The following is a 20,140-nucleotide window of genomic DNA, read 5'->3' as shown; positions in this document are numbered from 1 at the left end:
ACTTATCCAACCTTATGTTTTTTTCTTACCTTTATTCTCACAATTCCAATTGCCTTTTGGATACTTTGAATTGGTCCAGATAGAGGAGATAATTAACTTTATAAGTACAATACTAATTTATGCCCAAGTTCAAAAATTTCAAATTATTCCCTAATTGCCTGTAGAAAACACCATAATCTTTTCATAATGTATTTTAAAACCTTCATAATCAATCAATGAACAAACATTTGCTAAATCAGCCATTATATATAACTACCAGGATGCAAAGAAAGGCAAAACTAGGACCTGCCCTCAGGGAACTCACATCAAATAAAATTCTAATGGAATCATGCTTTTTAGCTTTATTACTATTACTCCCTTTTAGGAAGTCTACAGGCCTGCCAAACTAATTGATTTGATCTGGGAATTGAAGGTTGTTTATTATGCTACCATGCTTTTGAGTAGTTATATCCTAGGCATTCAATACACTCTCTTTTTCAGATGAATTAAATTTTAGATCTACCTCCCTATCTTCAACCTTGTTGAATTTCTGGAGCCAAGAGTGATACGTTCTAGTTATTCTTGTTTATTTTTGTCTTGCTAATTTCAACCAAAAAATCTAGAATATAGAGATAGTTGGGAATCCTGATTCTGTCACACTCTCTTTCACCACTTTGGGTCTTCTGAAAATTGGACCAGTTGTCTGCATCCAGTTCAGAACTATAGAAGGTAAATACCATGATGCTAAATTCAGATATGTGCAGCCCTCTAAAGAGACTTCTTTTCAAATTGAATCATGAATGACTTCTCTTTGGAGCTATTTATTCAATTAGTTCCTGATCTAGCTAAATGGACTATTGTTTAGCCCATATCTAATTCTACATCAATAAACAATAACATATGAGACTTTCAAATGCTTTTTTAACATCTGGGTCAAGTAGATCTATAGAATTCCTCTTATTTTGGTGATTTTATTTTATTTTTTTGCCAGGCAAATTGGGTTAAGTGATTTGCCCAGGATCACACAGCTAGTAACTGTTAAGTGTACAACATTGGATTTGAACACAAGTCCTTTTGACTTCAGGGCCCATGTTCTATCCACTGCTCCATCTACCTGCCCCTAGCTTTAGAAATGGCAATCAGGCAACCTTATTAAATAGGGAAGTCCAATTACTCTGGCATGAACTGCTTTTGAGAGAAGCCATTTTCTCTTTTAAATACTCAGTAACCTTTATATTTATAAAGAACCAAGTAGATTTTTAGGTTATATGGAGAGATAGTAAGAGTATACTCATTTTTTAAACTTCTGTTTTCTCTCTAAAGGACATTGAGTGTTATACAAAAAAAAAAAAGATAACATAATTTTCCAGGAATAAAAATCTGGTTCATAATTGGCACAACATCAGTTTTATAATTTGAGAATTTATCTGGACATTGGTCCTTCTCTAATCCTGCAGTATTTTTATTGTTCCATTCCATTTTTCAAAGATTCCTGATAGTAGCTCAGGAGTTATATTTTCCAGATCCTCTTGGACCCATCTGCTGAAGGGAAGAGATCCTTTGATATCTCCTTATTTTTCTCATAAATAAAACTTTCTGTGAGCATTTTCTTCTACTTTTCTAGTTCCCCCAAATCACAGTCTTTTGGCAGTGAAAACAGATATTTAAAAGAATATCCTTGACTTCTCTGCATCCATTCCAAGAAGTCATCTAATCCATTCTTTAATCATCTTCTCCCCCCTCCCCAATACAGTTGAGAGAATATGTGTGTGTGTGTTTGTGTGTGTTGTATACATATATTTTCGCCTTGTTGTTTTTCTTAGTTTTCTTCACTAGATTCAGTTAGTTTTATTTTTAGTGCTCAAAATTATACTTTTATAGTGTCATGTTATACTTTGTTTGCATCCTGTTTATCTGTCTTTTCCTTATTGGTTAGTGAGTTCTTTATGCATTGTCATTGGTGCGTGTATACTCCCTTAGGCAAATCCTTACTTTCCTGCTCATCAATCAATCTGTTTGTTATCATGTCTTCAGAAATTCATGTTTGAACACTTGATTTGGGTCAGCAGAAAGAATATCTTTACCCACCTAATTGTAAACATTAGTGTGTTGAATGAATATTCTCCTTGCAATGGAATATAAGCTCTGAATAAGATATGAACACCACCATTTTAGGATGATTACTATCATGGATGACCCAAAGAGCAGTATAGAGATGTGTGGCCAAAGAAAGCTGGCAATAGTATGTTTTCCTTGATGATTTGAATATGATAAGTCATTTAAAATACAGTTGGAGAAGTAAGGCCAGCCAGTCATACAGTGCAAGTAAAGAAAACTAGGAGAATACATTCAAAGCATTTTGTTGATAACCTTCAAATATTAATTGGATTAGAGAAGGCTTCATTGGTTGAGCTTTTTATCAAGGATTTACAAAATGATATGGAAAGTAATTAGATGAGTAGGAAAAACAACCAGGTTGGCTACAAGAACAACTAAAAAGAAAGATGAGGATTGATGATCTTTTATGTGTGAAGTATGGGGAGAAATTAATAGTAAACCATATAGAACAAGTAATTATTATCTATCTCAAGGTATAGGTTGATCCTTTCTTTGGAGAGAAAGCAAAGGGGCCTGAGAAATGCCTATTCACACACTCATGGGTGATTGTATTTTCTTAGAAAAAGAGAGCAAAAAAAGACTTTTAATGTGAAAGCAAAAAAAAAAAAAAAAAAAAAAGCAGAAGAGGGAGAATTTTGACCCATATTAGGAGTTTATAGAATAGAACAATAGAAGAACATGAAGGAGAAAAGGAAGAAGAATCACTGTGAACCTTGAGTTAAGAAGCAATTTTAGATTCTCTTAAACACCAGGGTGTTAGATAATCTATGTCATAGCTTCTTAATTTGTTTTGTGTAAGAGACTTCTTGGAAATCCTGGTGAAGCCTACAGACCCAGTCTTAAAATTATAATAATAGCTAATATTTACATAGCATTTAATATGTGCCAGGCTAAATGCCTTAGAAATATTATCTCAGTTGTTACACACAATATCCTGACAGGTAGATGTTATTATTATCTCCATTTTACAGATGAGGAAACTGAAGCAATCAGTGGTTACATGACTTACCCAGCATCACAGGGCTAGAAAGTATCTGACACCAGATTTGAACTGATTATCCTGACGTCAAGTCCCATTTTTTATCCAGTGTGCTACTCTTGCTGTTCAGTCATTTCAGTCATTTCTTACTCTTTGTGACCTCTTTTAAGCTCTCATTGGCAGAGATACTGGAATCATTTGCCATTATTTTCTCCCACTCACTCTACAGATGAAATAACTGAAAGAAATAGGGTTAAGAGACTTGTCCAAGTTCATATAGTTAGTAAGTGTCTGAGGCTTTCTGACTCTGGACTCAACACTTTATCCATTAGTTGCTTGGTGTACCACCAAGGATCCAGTAAATAATAAATATTGATTGCAATGAATAGAGTACATAAGATCACAAAGGAAACCAACTATACTGAAACAGACTTTTGTGCGCGCGCACGTGCACACACGCACACACACACACACACACACACACACGTGTACATACATCCTCTGTTCAGGAATCTCAGGTTAAGAATATCTGTTGTAGCCAGAAGCAGGTACATTTCCTTCAAGGATTAGGAGTGTGGCTTCCCAGAGAGTGTAAGGAGAGTAGTAATCCAAGAAGGATCTGAGAAAGCAGAGTGAAGCAGTAATGGTTGAATCCTCTCTTTCTCGGGGATGCTGAAGCATCCAGTGATCCAAAAGAGGAATCTACAGCTCTTTTCTCTGGGTGGTAAGCAGAGGGAGAGAATATATACATGATGTGACAGAAATTTTTCTAAAACTTGTCAAAACCAGACAAAGAAAATCTTTTTCTGATGAGTGATGATGAATCTAATGTTGCCTATAGATTTGTCTCAGTGGCCCATCATCTTACGATGAAGATTTGGTCACCACACAGATGAGCCCACAGGGCCAAAGAGTGCATCTAAGTACCTGGCTGAAGTCACAGAGTTTGTTCAAGTGCTTTCTTTAAGTCCATTTGGTTTCCAGAGCCATTAGAAGGCTATTGACAATTTGGTGCCAAACCAGGATATCTGACGTCTGTGGTATATGAGATTTGTTTAAAGGAACCGGGAATGTTTATCCCAAAGAAGAAATGTAGTGGCACTGGTGGACATGGCTTCACATCTGTTTTCAAGTATTTGAAGGGCTCTATTAAAGACAAAGGTTTATTTTAGGACTTTTGGACCCTGAGGATAGAGCCAAGATCCATGGGGGAAGTTGAAGAGAGAAGTTTAGACTTGATGTAAGGAAAACAAAGATCCCTTGACTTTCTTGGGAGGTCCAGAATTGTACTTTATCAGAGTTCTCAAGAAGAGGCTGGCAGTGGGGGATCACTTGTTGGCTATGCTATAGAAGAATTCCTTTCTGTGTATGAGGTGTATGTGCTTGAGGTCCCTTCTTGCTCTGAGAATCCATTGGCCAAGAATCTCTCCTTAAAACCCAACTATCAATCAATGTTTGAGGAAAGCTTGGCTCTGATGTCTTTCAGGGGATTCTTTGAACATCAGGAACAAAGGTACTTAATTGAACCATTGGGGCTGGCAGAGCAGGAAGAGCAAGAGCATGCTCTATACACATATGAAAGTCAGGAACAGAACCTTCCTGAGACATCCTGTGGAGTGGATACGATAGAAGAAGATCTGGTCTTGGAGAAAACTGTAAGATCAGGGAATAATGCTGTGGTAAGTATCATGCTTCTCCCTCCCTACCCCTGCCATGTATTATGCTCAGTTCAGAAAGGAATCAGTCAAAACAATCCTTAAGGGCAACAGAGTTATCCTAACTCACCCAAACTTTCCTGGTTATGCTGGGACCGCAACTGACAACCACAATGGCAGCCAACCTAACAGCCCATTTGATCAGACTATTACCATTGAGATTAACAGATTTAAGAGTCAGTAATAATAACTGTCTTAACATTATTGAGAATAATAATATTGAGAAAATTGTACAGATTGTACATGATGATCAGTTGGTTGTTGGCTAAATCCCAAATCATTATTTACTAACTATATGATCCCAGATAAGTTAATCTTTCCGGATTTCAATTTTCTTATCTGAAAAATGATCAGGTTGGACTAAAGGACTTTTGATATTTGTTTTTAGCTTTAATTCTACGATTTTTTTTATTATTTTATTTCCTTCTTAAAGGTCAGGAAAATGGAGGGAGAATAAGTAGAATGATGAGGCCCTTCATAGTTAGTTAATCTAGATATGGGCATGAACATGTAATATAAAAAATTCCATGAAAAATAGTCTATAGATTATGCATCCATCTGTGATTTAAATGGTGCTATATGGTTTGTGTGTAGTACATATAAATTGTGTATACCGTGAATATATTAATATGTAATACATTTATATATTATGTATTACATATTAATATATTCACAATATATAAATTGTGTACATATATATGTATATGTTCTCACATTTTTTATATTGACATTTCATTTGTACAAGTCTAAGAAATATGTTTTCATCTGGAATGCATTCATCTTAGCCCAAGTGATGGGGAGAGCCCCTAATATTATTTCTTAACACTCTAACTATTTGTCATTTATAATTTAAATTCCACCCTTGTTACTTCCACCTTGTTACTTCTTGATTAGGGAATTGTCTCACATTTAATTGAAGATGTCCATGGGAAGGGTAATGAATTTTAATTTACTACCTTGGCAAGAGTTAGTTCATGAGGGACTGCTAAATTTCACAATTGACTGAGAATGATTCCTTGGTGAAAAGCAACACAGGAGGAATCTTGGAAAAGGAGGAACTAGAGAGAAGTTTAAAGAGAGTCTGGGTAGGATGAACCTGGAGAAGACGAGTCTAGAGAGGATGAGTCTTGAGTAGTCAATTAGGTGAAACAAGGGACATAGTGGGAAGAAAAAAAAAAACAGAGGATATTCTCCAAGAACTTCAAAGTTTACCTAAGGTTAATCTTGGATTGAGCCCTAACTATATGCAATATATTGTGCAAAATCTCAAATGAGATGGGAAAATAAATAAACAAATGTCTACATTGTAAGTGTATGATTAAATGCTCCATATTTATTTTATATTCAGCTATCCACAGATATGCATTTGATTCCTCCTGTAGAATGCAGGTTTGTTGAAATCAGAACTTATTTTTATTTGGTCATTATATTCTCAGCCCTTGGCACATAGCAGAGACTTATTAAATTCAGTTGCAAATTTTCCTTTTTGTTTATCTTCATATTAGACATCCAAATCTGAGAAGTATATTGAGGTTTGCTATCACTATTGTGTTACTCTCTATGTGTTCTTGTAGCTCAAAAAAAAAAAAAGGTTTTCTTTGTGAATTTGGATGTTAAAGCATCTGGGAAATATAAGTTTATTACTGAAAATGTTTTGCTATCTATAATTCTTTTTCTTGTTTATTTATTCATTTTTTCATTTTTGAATATTTGATTTTGCATTGTCGGATAGTGTCATTGCAACTCCTGTCTTATTTTTGTGCATTTAATGCATAATAATTTTTTTCTATCCTCTCAGTTTTATTTTATGTATGTTTTTATTTTTGAAATAAATTTCTTGGAAGAAAGAAATTGTGGGGTTTGCTTTCTTATCCAAATCTCCTTTTTTCTTATTTTGTTGAATTGTTTAAACCATTTACATGTAAATCTATGTTAGATTTATATTTTTTCCATCTGTTTCTAATATTTTTTTCAAGTTATGATTTTCTCTCATCTCATGTAAATATTACACTTCCTTCAGTTATTTTACCTTATTTTTTTTTTATAAAGCACTTTTTCCATTGGCCCTCTTCTCCAACTTTGATCTCTCTCTCTCTCTCTCTCTCTCTCTCTCTCTTTCTCTCTCTCTCTCTCTCTCTCTCTCTCTCTCATTTGTTATTACTTTCCCTTTGGGATTTTTATTATTAGTTCCTTTTTTCCTCTTTCTTTTATTATGTTATATAATTCTCTTCCCTCTTCCACCTTTTCTCAGTCAATATTTGCCTTCCTTTTCTTCCCTCCAATAGTCTTGTTTATTAGTTTTTAAAATTTCCTTTTTATACTCCTTTCCCAAAATGATTTCACTCTCTTCATTATTCATTGTCTCTTCATCCTATAATTGCCTAATCTCTTTATTTTTCTCTATATTCCTTACATAATCAAAGATTCCAAAGTGTCCATTCTAGGCTCTCCCATGTAGGTGGTTTCTGTGAATGCCAAGTAGCATTTGCTCTGTGAATACTCCTTTCCCTTTTTATCTTACTCCTAAAACAATTCCAGTTACCATAGGTGCTAGAGAGGACAATGTCCTAGGGTGGCCCACATTCCCTGATCACATTTTTCATTATTTGGCCTCCCATTGACCTATACCCTCCTGTGGTTATTTTTCTTTTCCTATTTTCTCCCAATGCCCTCTCTGTATTGATGTTCCCCCATTCCCTGAGGTTCCGGCTGTATTCAAGGAATCCAAGTATGTATCTCCTAATGTAGCATGAGTAGAATTTTTGGATACCAAATCCCACAAGTCACTGCCCGAATAAGTTTCCATTTTCTTTCTCAGACCATCTTTCTTCACCCATAGGTACATTTATCAGTGGAAGTCTCTCCCACTACCAAAGTAAAACTTCCTTCCTTTAATTTTGTTTTCAATCCTCCCCACCCCCTACCTCATCCTCATCTATTCTCCTATAGGTTTTTTTCTAATTTCTAATACCACAGGGCTCCCTTACCCTCATCACTAACTCTTGATTTGACCATGGTGGTCTGTATCCTCCTCTCTATCCCCCCTCCTCTTTTTTCATGTATCCTCCTATATTATAATGTGATTTTAAAAAATCATTGACTCACCTGTAAGAAAAAGTATTACCAGGTTCTGTCTACAATGCTTCCCACCCGTCTCTTGATATTTCCTCAACTAGAGTTTTGCTTTGCTATTGGTTTCTCCATTGTCCTGATATTACTGCTAATATTTTTGACTGCTGCATTTGTTCACTCTTCCTAAATTTCTATTGTTTAGGTTGTTTAAGAAACAATCTCTTCAGCTCTGGTTTTCTTTCTAAAAATGTTTCAAACGCTTTTTTGCTCTTGAACATTCTTTTTTTTTCCCATTGATGAAATGAACTCACTTATTACATTTGGAGGCCATGTTCCTTCTGTTGTTTTTGATTTAACTTTTGATATATCTTCTTAGAAGCCTTCAGTTCATATTTTTTAGATTCTTGGTGTCCTAGACCATGGAGACAACTGAAGTCACTTTATCTTTAAAACATAATTTATATTTTAGGGAAGTTTGAGAGGTCAGGAGATGAGAGAAAATGCCTAGTCCTCCATCTTGTTGCTCATATGACTTGGAAACTTGTCGATACTTGTTATTTGAGGAAAAGAGATGTTTGTTGAGTCATGTTGTCGAATTATAAACAGGTGCAGGTGTTCCTATCAAAGCACTGGGATGATATATAGCATATTAATAATTTCCTCTTTATATCTCTTGTTAGAAACTAGAAGACATGAATCAAAAGAAATGTATCGAGTACTATTTGGTTCTGGATAATAAAGTGGTGAGTATTCAGATAAAGCAATGTTCTGGTTAATTCCCTTATAAAGAAAATAATTTACACAGCTCCTGAGAGAACAAAGGGAAAAGTGTTGTTTGCCTTGTTAAAAGGGAGAAAGGGTTTTGTGTCACCTAGGCACCAATTGTTCTAAGGAGAAAAAGGTCAACTTGAACACTGAGCTGATAACCTGGAGTTAGTGTACTTTCCTTACATCATCTATGGGACTAAGAAAAACAGGTGGCTGTTTTTTTTTTCAAACTCTCATTTTCTTTTTCCATTAATCTTATATTTTTTTGTTGCCATTATATTGATAGATATGCACTCTCATTTTTTCGTTTGATTTTTCAGTTGGCAATGGTCCCCAATGCTGTAGATTCAGATTTTCAATTATATATTTGAATTGTCTGTACAATGTATGATTTATATACATTTATGATTAACATACTATATATTATCACAAATGTAAATATAATACACATATAACATTATATATATATATATATAACATATTCTACTATATATAGAATGTAATATATACATATATAACCTTTCTTTCCATTGATGAGAAACCTAAGACTTGAAAAGTGAAAGAACTAGTCCAAAATCACTTAGATAGCATGACACAAAACTAAAGTTTGGACCCAGTCCTACCAATTCCAAATACAATTATCTCTGTCTCTATCTCTGTGTCTCTGTCTCTGTCTGTCTCTGTCTCTCTGTCTCCATCTCTATCTATTTGTCTTTATCTCTGTGTCTCTCTCATCTCTTTCTCTGTTTGTCTGCAAGATGCTGTCCCCACAAAAATTCCCAAGTCATTTGTCATTTGTCTGTCTGTCTCTCTTTGTGTTTCTTTCCCTTCTCCCTTTATCCTCATTCTGTGCCTCTCAACTCATCCAAATCTTATATCTCATATTTGGAGAACTTGAAGCCCAGAAGACTAAAGTGCTTTGTCCAGGAATATTATAGTAAAAGCAAGGTGGAAATGTAGCATTTCAGAGGCAATACTTTCCATACTGCCTCATACTGGGGAATTAAGTTTCATGAGACAAATTTATTTATTTATTTAATAGCCTTTTATTTACAGGTTATATGTATGGGTAACTTTACAGCATTAACAATTGCCAAACCTCTTGTTCCAATTTTTCACCTCTTACTCCCCACCCCTCCCCCAGATGGCAGGATGACTAGTAGATGTTAAATATATTAAAATATAAATTAGATATACAATAAGTATACATGACCAAACCGTTATTTTGCTGTACAAAAAGAATCAGACTCTGAAATATTGTACAATTAGCTTGTGAAGGAAATAAAAAATGCAGGTGGGCATAAATATAGGGATTGGGAATTCAATGTAATGGTTTTTAGTCATCTCCCAGAGTTCTTTCTCATAAGACAAATTTAAAGATTGTGAAAGAAATTTGAACACTATCATAAGTTGAATTCAATAAATTCAACAAAGATTTATAAAATACCTATTATATTCAGAGTGTTAAAAGAAATCTGAAAGATGGTAGAATAATGTATGGTGGTAGTTGAATTACCTAGGTTTTTGTCTTCTCTCTGACATCTCCTACCTGGATGACCCTAGGGTGGCCCTTAAACCTGAATGTGATTCAGAAGGCAGACTATGGTAATCCATTAAGCCTTAAGCTGGTTTCCATCTGAATGAGTGGAAGGTGATAACCATGTAATAGATTTACCAACCTGATTAAATTACAGATGTTATGGTAGAAGTATGAGACATAAAGAGAAAAATTATACAGTCCCCACTTCTAACTATTTACAATCTTATAAGACCAGATGAAGCATAAATGGATGGATGGATAGATAGATAATGTTCATTTTAAACATTTCTTATTCTTTGGGACTGACACTTCCTTGGCAAAGACATTGAAGTGATCTGCCATTTGATTCTCTGGATCATTTTATAGATAAGGAAATTGAGTCAAACACGGTTAAATGATTTGCCCAGGGTCACACTAGTGTCTCAGGACAGATTTGAACTCATGGCGATGTATCTCTATTCATTATATCATCTTGTTGCCGATAGATGGATAGATAGATGATGGATGAAGAGATGGATAGATAGACGTATATGTAGCACAAAGTATGGTACGTTGAGTCCACCATTTTGTTTCTGTTGAAATTGACACTCTTGTTCCTTTTTTTTTTTCAGTTCCGAAAGTACAACCGAAATCCAGAAGAAATAAGACAGAGGGTGTTTGACATGGTCAACTTTGTAAATATGGTATGATTTGTATTATTTAAGTCAAAATGAATGCAGTTTGCCAGGGCATTTTCATGGTTTCTCAGAAAGGTTAGGGATACCCATTATTGCTGTTCAATTAGGGGAAGCAGAATGAACATATTCATCATCATATGAACACTGATAGAGAGGGAATTTCTGGTTTATCTTATATTCATTGCCTCTAAAGGACACTTCCAGTTAATGTTATTGTGGTTTGATAGTCAATCTAACATAAATTCAGTGCCATCTTTTTCAAAGCACAATCTGCAAGATACTGCCCCCACAAAAATTCCCAAACCATTTGTGGTCTGATTCTTAAACCTGCCTCTACTATTGAATTACCTTGAAAACTTCTATTGGAATATCACCAGGTACTCTGTACTTTAATGTCCAAGGAAGAAACATATAGGATTGGGGAAACTGCCCTTTGGGAGTCAAGCATCTGGTTTAAATCCAAGCTTGGCCTTCTTTATCTTGGGTATTTGCTACTTTTCCATGCCTCAGTTTTTAAAGGAGGAATGTAGAATAGGATTTTTTTTAAAGTTCTGAATCTCTTTTCTTAAGTCTTAAGCAGCCATGGTGATATTACAGTGAATTAAGAGCCAAAGACGTACAATAGGAACAGCATTAACTCAGGAGATGGAGGAACTTTGTTGAAATCCTGCCTCTGATATTTGCTATTACCTGTGTGTCCTAAGGTCCTAATATTCCTAAGGTCCATTTCAAGTATTACTCTAAATTTTCATGACTTGGGTTCATAATCTGTCTTGAATTCTCATTACCAGCATAATCTGACATAAATAACTTGAATTTATTAGGCTTCAATTTCCTCAAGTGAAATAATTGGATTAGATGACATCTAAAGTCTTGGCTAAGTCTTTCCTCAAATGAAATAATTGGATTAGATCACATCTAAAGTCTTGGCTAACTCTAGATCTAAGACCCAAATTGAGCCTTTGTTTTCCCATTCTGCAAAGTGGGAGGGTTGGACTTAATGAAATCTGAAGATTCTTTGAAAATTAATTTCTTCGACTCATTTTCTACTTGTAAGGACCATGTCAATCTTCCAATGAAACTGGAAATATGTGTGTGGATTTATCATCCTGTAATAATAAAATCAGAGATTCAAAAATGGCGGTCATAATCCTTTGCTTTTTGACTTGCATTCATTCTAGTAAAGTAAAGCTCATTGAACTGTCCTCATTTGCTTGATCCTTTTGACCAAAAAAAAAAGTTATACTAGTAAAGGAACCTGATAGCACAACTCTGAGGTATAGACTAACAAAGCACATTACTGAATTAGGGTACTGCCTGTCCCCCACACTGATTATTTAATGAGATTCCCGTCTTGATTCTTCCATCAAAGTGACCAGAAGAATTAAGACTCCTAGAGCTGTAAGGATCTTTAGGACTTATGTCCAATTTTTTAACCAAAGTAATGCATCCATCAAACATCTTCAACGAATGGTTAGCCAATCTCATGAATGATGTTTATGGAAGTAGAATGTCTGGACCTCACACATTCACTCAACTAGGAGATTGAGAGCCAGCGATTTAGAGAATCAGAGACTTAGAGCTGGAAGAGATGGCAGAGGAAACCCAGTCCAGCAACTTGATTTTACAAATAACAAAATAGAGAATCCAAAAATTTAAATGATTTATTCAAATTCAAAGGTGATAAAGAGACAATATATGGGCTGTCAATAAATTCCAAATCTATCTTCTTCATCTACTCTTCTTCCTCCTTCTCCTTTTCCTTCTTGTTCTTGTTATTCTTCCTTCCTTTTTCTTTCTTTGTTTCTTTTTTGTTTGTTTGTTTCTTCCTTCCTTCCTCTTTTCCTTCTTTCTTTCTTTCTTTCTTTCTTTCTTTCTTTCTTTCTTTCTTTCTTTCTTTCTTTCTTTCTTTCTTTTTTGTTTGTTTCTTCCTTCCTTCCTCTTTTCCTTCCTTCTTTCTTTCTTTCTTTTTTCTTTCTCTTTCTTTCTTTGTTTCTTTCTTCTCCTCCTTCTATTCTTCCTCCTCTTCTCCCTTCCTCCTTCCCCTTTCTTTCTTTTTCTTCTCTAAGCTATGCCAACCATTAACTAACCATGCATCTCTCCATTCTTTTTGAGTCTTGTTCATATCTTTTCATTTATTCATCATGCAAATTCTGCACCTTTTGGGAATTTTCCTCTAGGTCTTTTCTTTTTGCCTTTTGATAAGGCCATTAAAAGACCAAAGAATAAACAAAATAATTGCTCAGAGTATGTATCTTACAAGGATGTATGGAAAGATATACAATTTTATAAAAGTTTCTGCAAAATTTTGCAAATCTGAATAACTACTCTGTTATCAGAAGTTTAAATTCCTTAGTTCTAAAGTATGCTTTCTTTTGACAGCTGTATAAAAAGCTCAATATCCAAGTGGCTTTGGTGGGGATGGAAATATGGACACAAGGAAATAAGATAAAAATAAGCCCTAATGCAAATGTGACTTTGGAGAATTTCTCAAATTGGCGAGGGGGCATTCTCCCTAAAATGAAGCGCCATGATGTTGCCCAATTAATCACGTAAGTTTCGATTGTCCACTGCATAAATCTGGTTGCCCAAGGCATTTAAAAAAGAAACTTGCAAAAATCTTGCCCAAAGAAGTTGTGTTTAAATGTTTACAGACAGTATTTAATGTCTTCATCAGGTAAGTTTGAAAGGGTCGCAACAACTACTCAGTCAGTTAACTCTTTAGTACCTGGATATTTGGGGAATATCTGGATAATTTAACAATTTTAACTTTTTCATAATAATTATTTAATAAGTGCTGGCAATTTTATATAATTCTAAAGTTTACAAAACAGTATCGCTCTCTCTTTGTATGTGTGTATTACATGTTGAATTATTTATATATGTAAAAAGAAAAGAAAGCTATTTATAATAGTGATTGTATGTGGTCCTCTCTATTCCTAATGGTATAGAAAAAATATCTAATTTGTTTCATGTTTGTTGAGTTCAGAATATAAAATAAAAGGAAAAAAAAATAAAGGCAATGGTCTTGACTGAGAGAAAACAAATTAATTGGTGAGAACCCAAGTCTTCAAATTCAGTCATCTGACACATGGCTTTCTGAATTTTTGCAAGGAAAGAATTTTTGCTCATTGAAACCTACTCTTTAGGTCCCTAACTTACTATAAATTCAGAGTACTGATTGAGGAAGGAATGGTTCAGAGTCTCTACATGGAATCTTAAAAAAAAATTAGTCCATTAAATTTTATGTATTTTTTTAAAATTTCCCTCCCACATAAATGCAAAAGGGTAGTCATAAAAATGTTTCTTTCCTGGACTGTGAATCTGCGGCTTCTTCTGAATGTTCATTGAGTCTTGGATTTATGGATGTATTTATCAAACACATGAATGGAGAGTAAGAGGGAGTCTGGAATGGTGGGAAGTGCCCTGAGTTAGAGGAAACTTGGGCTAAAATTCTACCTCCAATACTAAAATTTAACACTTATTTGGAAGATGGGCATAATAATACCTCCACAGAACTGACTTCCCAGGTTTCTCTTAGAAACCAGTGAAATATATTCTAAGCTCTTAGTAAATATTAAAGAGCTAGATATATTTCCACTATTACATAGGCTTCAGAAATATAATTACATAAAAGGCCTCCAATTGTGGGTGCTTTTAGCTATAGAAATACTGTTGTTATTGAGACAGCTAGATGGCACAGTGGATAGAATGCTGAAACTGGTAGAGTCATTTAGCTTCACAAAGTGAGGATAATAAAAATGCTTACATCACAAGGTAGCTGGTAGTTCAAATTAGATCATTCATACATACACACAGAAACATGTACATATATATGTATGTAATTAAAACCATTATAAGCTTTAAAATGTTATATAATGGTTAAAGAGGGAGGGGAGGAGGAGGAGGAGGAGAAGGAAAAGGAAAAAGAGGAAGAAAAGGAGCAGGAGGAGAAGGAAAAGGAGAAGATGAGGAGGAGGAGGAGGAGAAAGAGGAAGAGGAGAAGGAGAAGAGAAGTAGAAGGAGAGAAGAAGGGAAAGGAGAAGGAGAAGAAGGAGAAGAGGAAGGATGGATGAGGAAGAGGAAGAGGAAGAGGAGGAGAGGAAGAAGAAGATTATTATGATGATTCTCTTCTTTTATTGGAGAGATGGAGATTAATGAGTGTGCAATGTTGCACACATGTCATTAGGTAAAATCAGATGTCCTGATTGGTTTTAATTTTCATTTGTTTTTAAATTAAAGATTCTCTGGAGTGAGGGAGGCATTCCAGAAATGGCTATGTAGTTTATTTTTATTATATTATATTATAATATATGTTTATTAATTATTTATTAATATTATGAAGAATATTCTTAAATGTTAAAAAGATAGAAGAAAATGAGATTCTGGAAGAGTTTGAAGGGAGAATTTCCAATTATCCATAGGATGCTAGTTCCCTAAGGGCAGTCTCTCAAGTACCTGTATATTATGTGGAATGTAGTAAGATTTATTGAATTGAAGTGAACTTGTTGAAAAGAACAATGGGATCACTGAGGTGTAAAAATAGGGAACATTTTCCAGAAAAGTGATTTTTCCCAGGAGGAAATCACAGAAGGAAGCATCAAGGAAGCTTCTTTTTGCTGGCCTCTGTGTTGACCACTTCTTCATTATTTCATGAGACTAGACATTTACTTACTGAAAATGTGACATTTTCACTTTTTTTTTTTGCTGAGTCATTTGGGGTTAAGTGACTTGCTCAAGGTCACATAATTGTTTTTTTTTTTTCCAGTGGGATAGACCTCAGTGGACCCATTGTGGGCTTGGCATTCATGTCGACAATGTGCTCTCCATACCACTCTGTTGGCATTATACAGGTAGGCTGGGAAATCAACTGGGGTTTTCTGCCATTTATTATATAATCTTCCTTAAGACAAAGAAAGTGCATGTAGAGACTATGAAGTTGTATACATTTGTTTCTCCAGTTCATAAGGATTAAAGCTACTCCACAGAGACCAGAGTATTTGAGTTGTGTTGTTAATACATTCCCTGATTTTTTTTTTTTTTTTTTGCTTTCTTCACTGGGAATCTTATCCTATCCTTTCCAGTCCTGTCAGGCTCTCTGAGGAACAGGGGAGGAAAGAATTATATCATATTCCATGCCCTTAATTAACTTCAACAAAGTCACAGCCTCATCAATGTGATCTTAGAGACCATTTTCTCCAAATTCTTCACTTTTTAGAAGAGGATTTCTAATCTCTAAAGAGATTTACCCCATTTTGCATAATAATGGGTAGGTGTACAGTCTCAGTCCTTCTAAACTCTTTGCAGGAGTCATACTATTTCCTAATGAATTATTCATGAACCAATCCTAAGGAATCTATAATATAGGACAGTAATAATAACTAGCACTTTGTAGTACTTTGTGGTTTGCAAGTTATTAAAGGTTTACCATAGGATAGCAATGTACTAAGCACTAAAGGTATGATAATGCTGTGGAAGTTTACAGGTTGTTCCCTTAGGTCCTTGCCCAAGATTTCAGAAATACGTTAAGAACTCAGTTACTTGATTCTTGTTCCTAGTCCCTAAGATAGCCTAGCTGGGGGATACAGAAAATTAACCTGTCTTCCTGATGTTGATTTTGTTCATTTTTTGTCCCTAGGACCACAGTTACGACCTCCTCAGGGTTGCAGGAACAATGGCTCATGAAATGGGCCATAATTTTGGAATGTTCCATGACACCTATGTGTGCAAGTGCCCTTCTTCAATATGTGTGATGGATCGGGCACTCAGGTGAGGGAGGCTTCCTTGTAGCACATCCCACTTTATATTTCTCACACATTAGGGGGTGGACATGGTAGATACCAATGACTGGTTCCATTTTTCATAATCTTGTAATGTTCTTTTCTCTCAAAAATATAATTGTTCTCTGGGAGCAGATTTCTTGCAGAGCTTCTAGGGGCAGCCTTTGTTTTAGTTCTGAGTAATAATCACCTCAAATACAGCCAACTGTTGAAGTCCAGTCCTTTATTGTCTCTTCCAAAATAGCCTGGTTGGCTTTCCTTGATTCCGAGAGCTCTTGTTACTAGTCCTTTGCCTCTGCCAGCTTCAGCCTCCAGCTCTCTCTGAATCCTTCATTCTGCCCAACTGAATCCTGGCTTCTCAATCTTCCAGAGTTCCCTTTGGCCCCGAGAGCTTCTTGCTTATATGCTGCACACTGAATATACTCCAATCGTTACATCACTATGAAACCATTATTTGTTGTAGGATTAAATCAATGCTAAATTAGATTTAACCATTGTCTCCTCAATTCCATTGATTTAGCACCTTGTAAGAATTTGAACACAATCTGATCAGAGTTTTTGATTTTCAAACCACATTCTGTGGCACACTCTGTCACAAGAAGTAGGGGCACTGGAGAGTATTTCTGATGATTTTGGAGAGGGACATTAAATAATGCTGGAATTTGAAGAAGAAATACCTGAGTTCCAATTGTAGCTCAGCTGCTTACTAAATGCATTAATCTAGGAAAATCATTTCTCTCTTTGGCCAATGTTGGTTTCCTAACGAACTATAAAATGAGGGGGGACAGACTCAATGGTCTCTAATATCCCTTTGAACTTTGAAGCTGTCATCCTATAATCTTGTGTTAGATTCTTAAAAGCTCAATAAGCCACTTTGCTTCTCTGGACCTCACTTTCCTTGTTTGTAATGTAGTGAGGGTCACACACATGGGTATATAATCCTACTCTTATTTCTAATCCAACCAGCCTTTACATACCCAAGGACTTCAGTTCCTGTAGTCGCAACAGCTTTGAGAAATTTCTAAGAACAGCATCCCCAAGCTGCCTGAAGAATGTCCCTTTACCTACTGACATAATATCCACCCCCATCTGTGGGAACCTGCTCATAGAATCTGGAGAAGAATGTGATTGTGGATCCCCAGAGGTACTCAAAAACTCCTTCTTCTATTTCCCAGACAGCGTATCTGCTTAGAATTAGCTATGCAGGGCAGTGAGTAGAACACTGGACTTTGAGTCAGAAGATGTGAGTTCAAATGTGGCTTCAGATGCTTACTTTGCTGTGTGACTCTGGAGAAGTCTTTGAACTCCCTTGGCCTCTTCTGTAAGGTGGAAATAATGATAATGTCTCCTTCTGAAGACTGCTGTGCTAATATCTTTGAAGTACTTTGCAAACCTGAAGATGGTATATATTGTTTTTGCTATGATTGCTTTCTGTTCATACTGTGGGAAGACTTCTGGAAATGTTGACCTCATTATCTGGTTTGCTTAGGATTCACTTATTTTGTCTTCCCAATTGAATCTTCCTTATGAGACTTGTGCTTTATGAAATTATGAAGGAGAAAATATCTTGCAGCTCCCTCTCCTCCTTGCAGGGTTCCACTCTTCCCATAGCCCCCCAAGAGTCCTTGGCCATGCTCAATTCTTGAAGCTCATAACAGCACCAATGACAATGTCAATATTATTATTATTAGCCAAAATATCATCATTATCATCTATAATAATGTAGACTTCAGGAGAGAAAAGTAATTTAAATCCATATCATCTCCCTCCCATCAAGCATTCATCACTGTCACTGACATGAAAGCTACAGAATATAATGTAGCATATAACAGATGTTCAGTAGAGAGAGTTCTGGATCTCATAGCCTCAGTTTTCCCATCTGTACAAATGGACATGAAAATAAGCCATCTACTTTCTTGGGTTGTTGTGGTTATCAATGATATAATAAATGAATGTAAAGTGATTTGCAAATCTTAATTCCCTATTTAAATGTTAACTTATTATGGTTATTATAGAGGACAGATTGGACTTTTGGTTCTATTTACATTTGAAAATCCAATACACAAATTCCCTTCTCTATAACTTCACATCATCCAGGAGGAAATATATATATATATATATATATATATATATATATAATTTTTTTTTGCTGAGGCAATTGGGGTTAAGTGACTGCCCAGGCTCATACAGACAAGAAGTGTTGTGTCTGAAATTTGACCTCAGGTCCTCCTGACTTCAGGGCCAGTGCTCTATCCACTGCACCACCTAGCTGCCCCAAGAAAGACATATTTCAAGAATCATGTAGAAGCACTGGATGGTTTAGTTACTTACTCAATCAGACAGCTGATTTCAGAGCCATGATCTGAACTCAAAGCCTCCATGATTGCATGAACAGTCTTTATCAGTCAAATCACACAGTGGTTCTGCAACTATCTCCCCCAGTCAAAGCAGGCACATCACCAAATCTTCTCCATGTTGGTGGGACTTTTTCTTCACAAAAGTGAGGGAGATATAGAGACAGAAATAGATTGATCATGTGATTTCTTTCAGGTAGGGAATTTCAAGATCAAGAAAGTCCTACCAGTGTAAGTCAGGACCTTCTCTGAAGTTTATAACCCAGACAATCTTAAGGAACAAGCCCATTTGCAAATTAATCATGGCTGAAGTTAATATATCAGTTGAAGATTTGCAAACAGCTTCATATTGTTTATTTTCTTTGATTCCTCACAAAAGTCTCTTTTCTGTGCTTTAACCATCCCATTTTATAAATACATATTCTGCATGTTTAAGTAAATATTGATTGAAAGGAATTCAATAAGATTATATAGGAACATGGAATTAACTAAATAACTAGGAAGAGACATAGATAGAAGAGACTTGCAAGTGTGTAAACTGAGGCCCCTGAAAATTATTGATTTCATTGATTTTTACTGATTTCATTGGTAATAAAAGTAATTAGTAATAAATATATCCTTGATGAACAAGTCAAATATTCTGCTTAATTTTGGAGGAGAGAGTGGGGTAGGAAGGGAGAGTTTATATGAATAACAATTTAAGTCTTAGTAATAAAAGTAATTGAAGGAGTTTGTTTAGGTAATTCAGTTGATTTTAATTCAACTAAATAGTAATATATTGAGGTACTATGGAATAGAGGAGAGTGGGCTGGCCTCTAAGCCAGGAGAACCTGGATTCAAATCTAACCAAGGCTGGTACATATTGATTGTGTGACTGTGGACAAGTCCCTTACCTCTAAGCAACTCTCTTGGAGCATTATCTGTAGAGAAAGTGCCAACATGCAGTGATGGAGGGATTTTCTTCAACTGAGAATAACCTGTACATATAGAATCAGGTATCTAAATATTATCTTATTATATGAAAAGGTCCATAATTAATGAGATGGATAGCAGAAGGATACCAATAAAAACAAACAGATAAAAATAAATATAAATGAAATAATAATAGTATCTATGATAATATATTGATTATATAATTATATCGATATTGAACAAATT

The 20,140-nt window shown here is 35.2% G+C and overlaps 1 protein-coding gene across 1 annotated transcript in view; it reads left to right on the top strand.

Annotated features, from left to right (window-relative positions):
• ADAM28 (ADAM metallopeptidase domain 28) overlaps positions 1-20,140 on the top strand; it is a 73,215-nt gene that overhangs the window by 29,001 nt on the left and 24,074 nt on the right. The window contains exons 6-12 of the mRNA XM_023495299.2: positions 4,563-4,755; positions 8,544-8,606; positions 10,783-10,854; positions 13,231-13,400; positions 15,617-15,701; positions 16,487-16,617; positions 17,595-17,772. Coding sequence (XP_023351067.1) covers positions 4,563-4,755; positions 8,544-8,606; positions 10,783-10,854; positions 13,231-13,400; positions 15,617-15,701; positions 16,487-16,617; positions 17,595-17,772 — 892 coding nt within the window. The remainder of the gene's footprint in view (positions 1-4,562; positions 4,756-8,543; positions 8,607-10,782; positions 10,855-13,230; positions 13,401-15,616; positions 15,702-16,486; positions 16,618-17,594; positions 17,773-20,140) is intronic.

This window comes from Sarcophilus harrisii, chromosome 2 (assembly GCF_902635505.1).
Source record: "Sarcophilus harrisii chromosome 2, mSarHar1.11, whole genome shotgun sequence".
NCBI classification, from domain to species: domain Eukaryota; kingdom Metazoa; phylum Chordata; class Mammalia; order Dasyuromorphia; family Dasyuridae; genus Sarcophilus; species Sarcophilus harrisii.
This window is presented reverse-complemented; position numbering and strand designations above follow the sequence as displayed.